This window comes from Mercenaria mercenaria, chromosome 3 (assembly GCF_021730395.1).
Source record: "Mercenaria mercenaria strain notata chromosome 3, MADL_Memer_1, whole genome shotgun sequence".
NCBI classification, from domain to species: Eukaryota; Metazoa; Mollusca; class Bivalvia; order Venerida; family Veneridae; genus Mercenaria; species Mercenaria mercenaria.
In genome coordinates, this window is record NC_069363.1 from 41,026,048 (window position 1) to 41,035,948 (window position 9,901).

The window sequence follows — 9,901 nt, forward strand, 5'->3', positions numbered from 1 at the left end:
GACCTCAGCATATATTACCTTGTATTTTAGGATTTGGCCCTATGTCTGTTTAGTATTGAAACTTTATAATAGGTCCTTTGATATTTTATCAGTCATGCCTTTCGCTTTGGCCGAGGTAATTTTGTCATACCCTTAATTACATATGTTTATACCTGTGTTAGCAATATGTATTATTCTATATAGTATTCGAATGTTGTAAGTTTTTTGTTTTGGTGTCAAATGTATTTTAGAAACGTTATATTTACATGTTTTGGCATGTGCATTTTAGATGGTTTTAATTTTTATTAAGATCACGTATGTTATACGTGAAAGTCAAATGTTTGCAAACGATTATGTGTAATGGTAACGGTTATGTGATAAATGGTGTGGACAAACTAATTGGTAATGTAAAGCATTGCTAGTATAAAATACTACCGTCGAAATACCGTGTATCTCTCACGCTAGTTTAAACAGTTTCTGTTCAGTGGATATGTTAGCCTATCATATACGACTGAAAGTGTTACTTTAACCTAATAACATGAGAACAAATGCGTTTCAGTAAAGTGCAATTTGTAATTTGATAAAAACATTTGTAGATTATGATGTGAGATAAACTTCTACTCACTTTTAAGTAAAATATTTATCTTATCAATGCTAAATATGTTATTGACCATGGAGGGGGATCTTAAACTTGACGATGTCACAAAACGTATTGGTAAATACTAGCGTTTATTCGGAATACGTCTGTAATTAAAATATTCTGTGGGCCATATATGAGGTCTTCCGGCTAATTTTCATTATGGTTTGACTTAGCGGAAACATAAGAATAAACAAGTTAAAATGGCGAGGGTGCAGGGCGAAAACTCGCTATTTAGCGGGAGCGCGGAGCAAAAACACGATAAAAAGTGGGGTCGCTTGGCGAAAAGTCGAGATTTAGTAACTCTAATGGCGGGGGCACGGCGTGAAAACTCGACGTTTGAAGAGCGCTTATTATCGTGTTTTCGCCCCGCGCCCTCGCCATTTTAGTTACTAAATCTCGACTTTTCGTCCCGTGACCCTGACAATTAGCGAGGTTTCGCCCCGCGCCCCCGCCATTGTAATGCTTAAATTACGCCTTTTCGCCCCGCGATCTCGCTAATTAGCGGGTTGTTGCCCTGCAACCCCGCCGTTTTATTTCTGTAATTTTGATTTTTTTCGCAGCGCGACTTTCTGCATTTTCGTTTTGTATTTCTCAAATCCGAAAGATGTCAAAAGATATAATGCTTTTAATGAGAATAGTAAGCATGGCCATAACTAGAAGACAAACAGTTGGGCCAACGGGCCCTATATCGTCCACCTGAATCATGTTATTCAAGTAACCAAAATATAGAAGGTGATGATAAAGGTCAGCCAGGGGTATCTATTAAAATTATTTTGATGAATGTTGAGCCAATGTATTTGACTGCGAGCTTTGCCCTAATGGTCTGCGAAGTTTCAGGGTCCTAGGACCAAGCGTTGCAGAGTTATCAAACTTTTTGTTACTAAAGGTCATGGTGACCTTTGTTATGGCTTTTACCCTCAGGGTCATCTAATGGTCAGCACCAGCATTCCTACTACGTTTGAGAGTCCTAGCCATAAGCATTGAAGAGTTATAAGATTTTCTGGTACTAAAGTCACAGTGACCTTGATATTTGATTTAAAGTTCATCTACTCTTCAGGTCAACGTATCCATGGGTTTGTGAGTCCTAGGCCCAAGCACTGCCGCGTTATAAGGGCTATTTGCTCTATTTAAAACAAGTGACACCGGGCGGGACCTCTTTTCACCATAATTAGAACAATCTTCTTAGGGGACCACTTGGCAATACTACATATCAAAGGACTATGCTTTGAACTTTCAGACAGAATATTTTTTTTTAAAAATTCCTATAAAAATGTCTATGTAAAACTTTGGATGGCATGTGCGGGGCCATTTTTCACATTAGGGGCATAATTTGTACAATCTTGGAAGAGGACAACCAGGCAATGCAATAAACTAAATATCAAAAGCACACGTCCTCGCAGTTTCAAGCAAGAAGATTTTTTGAAGTTTTTTTCCTATATAAGTCTATGTAAAACTTGGGACTCCCCGGGCGGGGCATAATTTTTAAAGGTTTTTAAAGTTTTCAATTAAAAAATCTATTTTTGCTCCTGTAACCTAGTTGTGCAATGGACCGGAACCATCTGAACAACTTTGAAAAAGGACTACCTAAGAATCATTCCTGTGAAGTTTGGTCAAAATAAAATCAGCAGTTTAGGAGAAGATATCGTTTTAAGACATTGTTGACAGACAGACGGACGGACGGACTGACTGATGACAGACGACAGACATTGACCGATCTCAATAGCTCACCATGAGCACTTCGTGCTCAGGTGAGCTAAAAAGAAACAGTCCCTGAGGAACATGATGTGTACACTTAATTGGTACTTCTGCACGTACTGATCACAAAGCGGCACATCTTTAGAAAATTATTTATAAAAAAAAGTAATGTACCTATAACTCTGCACATATGTTTTACATAAAAGCCGTGTAACACGAAGTCGCGGGGCGAAAAGGTGAAATTTAAGCATTACAATGGCGGGTGCGCGGGGCGAAAACTCGCTAATTGTCGGCGTCACGTGGCGAAAAGTCGAGATTTAGCAACTAAAATTGCGAAGGCGCGGGGCGAAAACACAATAATTAGCGCTCTTCAAATGTCTATTTTTTCGCACCGCGTCCCCGCCATTACAGTTACTAAATCTCGACTTTTCGCCCCGCGACTCCGCTAATTATCGTGTTTTCGCTCCGCACCCCCACTAAATAGCGAGTTTTCGCCCCGCGCCCCCGCCATTTTAACTTGTTAATTCTCGTGTTTTCGCTCAGTGGAGTTGCAGGGCAAAAACGCGAAATTGCAGAACTCACCCACCATAATAAGTAGATTAGTTACGTCGCCTAGGAACGGCATATAACCTTGGAAAGAAGAACACTTGGTCGCAAGTCTTTATGGGTAATTAATCTCAGCATTTCCCTAGTTCACTGGTCGGACGCCACAGTGCAAGTAGAATAATTCACGTCTGGAGTTAATTAGCGTTAACAATCTTTGACTTCAGACACTTTATTTGTCAATTGTCAGTGCAATTGTGTACTTTAATATTTGATATAAAACGTTCCCACTACGGACATTTCAAATATATATAGTATGTATTTTCTTTACATCGGTCAATCAACACAGAACAGGAGCACAGAATATAGACTACAATCAAACATTAACTAGAAGATTATGAAAACCCAAAATAACATTTTCCAACATAGCAAAACACTTATTAATGAATACAATATCTTACATGCTGATTCATAATAGTGTGAAAATAAGTAAATCAAATAATATTACGCAATTACTTTTCATGAAAAGAGTTTTCTCATCAAGTCTAAAATAGTAATGTTTAACTTGAAAGATAGTTCACATCACACACTAATGTCTGTTTTACAACTGTGCCGATGATAAGTTTCCCTCCAACGAATGCTGCCGTCGTTGAACCTTGCAGTTCTGACCCATCGTCTGCATAGATTTGTTCTATACTACTCACTGTGTTGTCTTCCATTCTAAACCGTAGTACCTAATATGAATTTTGATAAAATTGAGAGGCTTTATTGAAATTAATTTGCGATAATTATTGTCAAAAACTACATGTTAACTTAAAGTAAATCAAGTAATAGTATCCCAGTGGTAGAGCACACGCTTCGAGTGCGGGAGGTCATGGGTTCAATCCCTGGTCGCGTCAGACCAAAGACGTAAAAATAGTACTAGTAGCCTCCTCGCTTGGCGCTCAGCATCAGGACTGGTCAGCCCAGTGTAATGTGACTGCGGCGGTATATCATGTCACGTGTCTGTGATACTCCAGTGAGACAAGTTGGGCATTGTGCTCACTGCTACAAGTAGACACCGTCATTATACGTCTTAAAAAGTGTTCAAAAAGACGCTAATCCCCCCACCCCCAAACAAAAAATTGTAATATTTCTATGAATTGTATATCTTAATTATCCAAATGCTGCACTTGAACAGTCATACATAATTACCTGTGACGGTGCTAGGTGCTTGAACCAATTGAAAAGATCGTATATTCTATACCCTACCGGATGACATCCTATCCAGAGGTCGCCGTTGGTGGGGTCAACTTCTATGTTATCAACATGCGTATCAACATACCTCTCCTACACAAAAATGACGAGACTGTATGATGACTTCTTTTCAGCCTACTTAACTTTATGAACAAATGTTTGAATATTTCTGTTGTACTAATTGTTTTATGTATTTGCTACATGCTGCTTCGTTTGTTTAAAATTGGAATAATTAAGTTAGGTTAGGAAATCGCTTTGTTTATAGAATACAGAGTCGCCATGAAATAGTTCAATATATTTATTAAATACTTACCCAAGCTTTATTTAATCCATTGGACTCATATTTGTGGTATCCAAGCAGTTTGTTATTTCCAAATTCAGAAACATAAATCATTCTGAAAAGAAACATAATTGCTGGTATCAATGATGTTGTTCTGGCAAAAGCCAACATTATTTCAACTGCTTATAATATCGAAAATACAATTATTGATATAAACAAAGTCTTTCGAACGAAGCTATATGCAGAAACGCTTAATAGATGCTAAAATACTCTCAGAAGATGTATAACTAGAGTAAGAGAATGCTTGATTTGTGGACGAAGAAAAGAAAAAAAACAGAAAAACTATATACAAAATGTAACGCCTTATTTCATCAAACGTACTGCGATGCACTACTTAAATTCGAAAAACTAAACCTACTTTCCGTCTGGTGAAACGTTGATTCCATTTGGCATATGAAGCCCAGAAGAAACCGCATCTCTAGCTTTTCTTCCATCATAATACATTATCCCTCCCCATGCTTTTTGGCTCAAAAACTCCAGTGTTCTCCATAGCATATCCCGATAGTGAAAAAATTTTGTAATATAAAACTTATCCTTGCCAACCGCTACTAGGTCATTCATGCTACAAATGTCAAAGAACAAGGAAACAAATTTTATTTCAACATATTTATAGATGAGATGCACCTGTCAGTATATTCAACACGGACATTGTCAGTTTGTTGGGTATGGTTATTATCAGTATGTTTGGTACACTCATTTTTATTTCGTTAGGTCAGCCTAAATTTAACAAAAGCCAGATGTTGCTCTTATTAAAACCGATTTTTAGGTTTAATATATAATATATATAAGATAGTAAAACATAATTACTGGGGATAAGATACTCTGACGTTTGACATACAATAGCAGGCAAAAGGTAAACGAGCTCCTATACATACTAAGTGAACTTCGGATCGGTGATTGTTCTTTTATACTTAAGCACAAAGTTGTCTTTTAGTTTAAAGACTTCAATCCTGTCTTCTGATGGTGGATGTGTGAGAACATAAATAAAAACTTGACCTGAAATGATACATAAAATTTACACCTATATTATTGGAATGAAATTGATCTATTCTGAAAGAAGATCTTTTAGGGTAAAGGCAAGCAATCAAGCAATCAACTAATAGCTAACTCAAGTTGATAGGGTCTGTTCGTAAGAGATAATAGAATTGGTAAATTTCCTCATGTGACACCTATATCAGGCACCAGCTTTAAGCATAGAAGAATGCAACTGACTTCATGGTTCCAAGACAAGAAATAAGAATACAACACTGGATCGACCGCAAAAACATATGAAATGTATTAACTATCAACATATTTTACCTATTTAACAACATTATATATATTTATCTTATTTTCACTCAAGACAAAATGTATATACATCGTCAATCAAGCTTAGGTTTTAATTGCTTAAGAAAAAAAGTATCACCTTTATCATCTTTCCAAGTAGTTATTCCATGAGGGGTAGACATAAAATCCTTTTTGTCTGGAGCCCCGCGAATTTCCATAGTAACCACTTTGCTTGTATTGAGATCTAATGCCTTCATCACACCTTTTCCAATTCCAGCCCCATATCCCTTAAGAACAAAGATATGGTTAAAGAAAGAAGACAACTCGAGTTAATCTTAAAGACCGATCTTGATATAATATCCAGTAATTATATGTAACTGTCTTTAATAAATTTATTTCAAATTCAAGACACGTAAAAGTGTTCATTGGAATGTGTGATCATTGGAATTTTACTTTTATCCATCTTGGCGGTCATAGCACTTAGTATTATAAAACGAGTAGTATAGAGAGAACATATAGGATACAAACCGAGGACATAATGATTATTCCATCTCCAACATCTGTCAAATCCTCAGAACCACCATCTGAAATATAATACAATATTTGTATCAACATGTATATAAATACCACGAGTGGGTTTTATCCACAGGCTGTAATTATTCAATGTTTGAAATACTCTACAAGGTGTTATCTGCTCACGGATGGCCTTTGTCACAAAATTTCAATTTACAGTCTGACGATTTTAGCAAGGTCTAACAACCAAATACACTGATAGAAATTAAAAACGCGTCTTTGAAGCAAACAAACAGTTTGTTGCATATATCATCATTCGTTTTATCTGATCTGAAATGGTACTTCAGTTGTGCTACATAGGACGTGACAAGTGTAAGCCATTTACGTGGGTATTTATTATTCATGCTATATACAATTAATAGAGAGTATCTGCAATATTAAAGTTTCATGTTAAAATCTTGTTCTAAATTGCTGGACTTCGCTACATTCATTGAGCTATTCAGAAATGTGGGAGTTACATAAAGCAGAATTTTATTGATCAACGTGCGACGGAGTTAGGGAGGTGTCTTTAAAGGTTTTTTTTTCATTGGAAACCACAGTCACTTTTTCAGTAGTTCATGGTGTTACAACATTGGAAAGATTCCATGAAATCTTTACAAGATACCTGTTTTAATTCAGGATGTAAGCATAATATATTCTATTAAATGAGTCACTTTTCTAAAGCTCCAGTCACACTGTCATGTATTAAGGACCAGGTGTTGCTAACCTTTCCCACCCATCGGATTGCCAAATGTTTGCCCCCCTTTCGAGGATATCAGATTTATTCTTGGTTTCTTTTATGCTTTTACTACGTTTTACTATGTATTTCTCATCTGACATTGTTACGTGTTTAACCGCATCTGATACATATTTCTACGTATATTTCTGTTTTGCTACGTTTTAAAGATGTAATATTTTCCAGCCCATAATACCTGTCAGTGTGACTGAGGCTTAAAAGAACATGTAATACGTATTTTTCTTTTACGAAACAGTACAGCTGAGTTATTTTTTCTAATCCTTTATGATATAACGACAAAACCTGCAGCGGTATAAGCACAATAAACAAAAGAACGGAAATAGTTAATCAAATACATGTAAAGATATCATAACTCTGTCATTATCAATAACAAAAAGGCACAGGAACACATACCTTCTGTAACATACTGACAGTGTCCCGGAGCGATTCTATATAGAAAGCTTTTGTTAAGGTCCAGCCAGTCACTATAATAATTAGAGTACATGTAATAATAACGTTTAACGTTTTTAAACAACAAAATTAAGTATTTTGAATATACAAAATGTATATGAAACAATATCTAATACTAACAACAAAAAACAACAGTTACCATTATTAAGCACAATAGATCAGAACAAATCAAACCTGTACTGAATAATGTATGCAATCAACCATGTCAGCAAGGATAGCGTCAACAAGTGTGTCCGCATCTTCAATGCCTACAAAACATATAAAACATTTCTTACCGATTTTCGCCGCAAAGCCACAAAAATCGGGATCGATCCCTCTACGGTAATATGCGATATTTACCTAATGAGACATACTATCGAATTCAACAATATGATCTTCCGGCACGTGCACAGAGCGTCTGACTTCGGCATTTTTGGAAGTATACGCTTAATCCTTGTTAATCCTTGTGCGTAATAAGCACCAACACAACTTGTCCGAACCGCAACGTCTTGCACATCAGTACAAATATGGATAGTATTGTTTTTTTTCTTCCAAAGTCTACCATTAAAATGATACAAATGCGCATTTCTGAGCAAACTGACGATTCCCGATTAAGGCATTGTCATACTTCATATTATTGTATTATAAGATTCTGTCACAGGTGACAGCTGAAGATGGGAATATCCGGTAACTGTTTTTGGCGTAAACGAGGCTCTCGCCGAGTTACCGCTTGGACAGTTACCAGAGAACCGGATATTTCCATCTGCATCTACCACCAGTGATTGAATCTTTTTCTTGCATGCCATATTCAACAAATAGTAGTAAAAATAAATTCATACAAATGATTTTCTTAAAGCAATGTTTTTCTTATAGTAGCGTATTAACAAAGCGCGGGAACTTTACGTCCGTAAACAGAATGTACGTCATGACGCTACAAAGACAAAAACAACGTAATAGTTCCGGTTTTGATTTATTATCTGCGGTAAAACGTTATGTTATGTTCATAAAATGACGGGTTTTATAATCGAGAATATGTTATAAGGAACAATGAGAAACTATCAAGGAACTTGCTTTTTATCCCGTTTTACGTTGAATAAACATTATTATTACTAAACAAATCTTTTGTACAGATGTAGTTTGTTATACGTCATTTACAGCACGAGAGTCATCTTACACCCCGGGGAGTAAGATGGAGTTTTCTAGCACAAGTGAAATCACCAGATATCCTGGTCTGGTATGCAAGAACATATTTACTTGTACTATACATAAGAACTTTACGATTCTACATTTTAACAACTGCCGACAGAGCTATTGCGTGTGTGTATTTTTACACTAGACACGTGCACAGGAAGTTTGCAATTTTTTACTGGGAAATTGTAAACAAAGGATATAAGCAGTAAATTAAATATAGCAAGTAACTTTTATTACGTCACAATGGATGTTTGACACAGACAGTGAGAATACATTTCCTACGTTCTGTAGCCTTCTTTTTACCGTTTTACGTCCCTTCACCTCTAAAAAATCGAGAAAAGAATTTTGAAATATTGGCTAAATATCGTTAAAACATATTATTCAGTCGTTAAGTGAATAAATAACAGTTACTATAAACAAAAGCGTACTTACTTTTCTTTTCCTGTTAGTAGTATGCAAATTTTGCAGATTGAGAGTAAAATCAGCGTGTGTTTTTATACACAAAACAACTTGTCTATTTTCTCGAAGAACATAACCATTGAGAAAACAAACTAGGACATGGCCATAAAACATTTATTTTAATGACCTAATTACCTTTTTTACAGCCTTCTGTCAGCCATATATCATCTATTTTCTAACCAACTCCCAAATTATATACATACAGAGTAAACAAATATCAGGCAGTTATCAACGATACTATGTAAATCACTCTCCGTCATTTTTATCTATTCCAAGAAAATGGACCATCTGGAATATGAGAGAAGAGGAACAAGGGTATATGGAAAAATCTAAAAATCTATATCTAATTATCATAACGTTCGTAAGCATTTCCTAAATATGTTTTCAAATTTCAAAAATCAAATTTTATTTTATTTTATTTTTATTGATTCTTTCATAGAATATTTTAATGGTTTCGCCTAAAAGCGGTGGAAGACAGTTAAGATTAGGAAAAAGTAATATGTATACCGTCGGCAGACAAACACCTTTAATTTCTGATCCAGATGGATTATTTCAAAGCGGTAGTCGAACTTATGCCCTGTATACACTTTTGTAAGTTCAAGGATAAAATCAGAAGATAATCATGCAAAATCGTGACTTTTATGCACTAAGGGTAATGATTCATCATAGACATAAATGTTTATATGTTTCTAAAAGTTATATTAATAGCCTATCCATCTGGAAAAGTTCGCTGACTGCTTTTAATAATTTTTGTGGTAATTATCTAAAAGGAATGTCTTTTGAAAAACTATCATTAAAAGATGTATTTAATACA

The 9,901-nt window shown here is 35.6% G+C and overlaps 2 protein-coding genes across 2 annotated transcripts; both read right to left on the reverse strand.

The window, feature by feature from the left end:
• Window positions 1–3,122: 3,122 nt before the first annotated feature.
• LOC123523549 (serum paraoxonase/arylesterase 1-like) lies at window positions 3,123–5,425 on the reverse strand. The gene is made up of 5 exons (XM_045301212.2): window positions 5,309–5,425; window positions 4,792–4,995; window positions 4,407–4,488; window positions 4,052–4,186; window positions 3,123–3,591 (listed from the first exon to the last, which is right to left on the reverse strand). The coding sequence occupies exons 2-5, from the start codon at window positions 4,992–4,994 to the stop codon at window positions 3,418–3,420; spliced, it is 594 nt and encodes a 197-aa protein (XP_045157147.2). The 5' UTR covers window position 4,995; window positions 5,309–5,425; the 3' UTR covers window positions 3,123–3,417.
• A 369-nt stretch (window positions 5,426–5,794) lies between these two features.
• On the reverse strand, window positions 5,795–9,347 carry LOC123525815 (uncharacterized). Its single transcript, XM_053539668.1, has 5 exons — window positions 9,291–9,347; window positions 7,633–7,706; window positions 7,402–7,472; window positions 6,228–6,283; window positions 5,795–5,986 (listed from the first exon to the last, which is right to left on the reverse strand). The coding sequence occupies exons 1-5, from the start codon at window positions 9,345–9,347 to the stop codon at window positions 5,795–5,797; spliced, it is 450 nt and encodes a 149-aa protein (XP_053395643.1).
• Window positions 9,348–9,901: the final 554 nt, after the last annotated feature.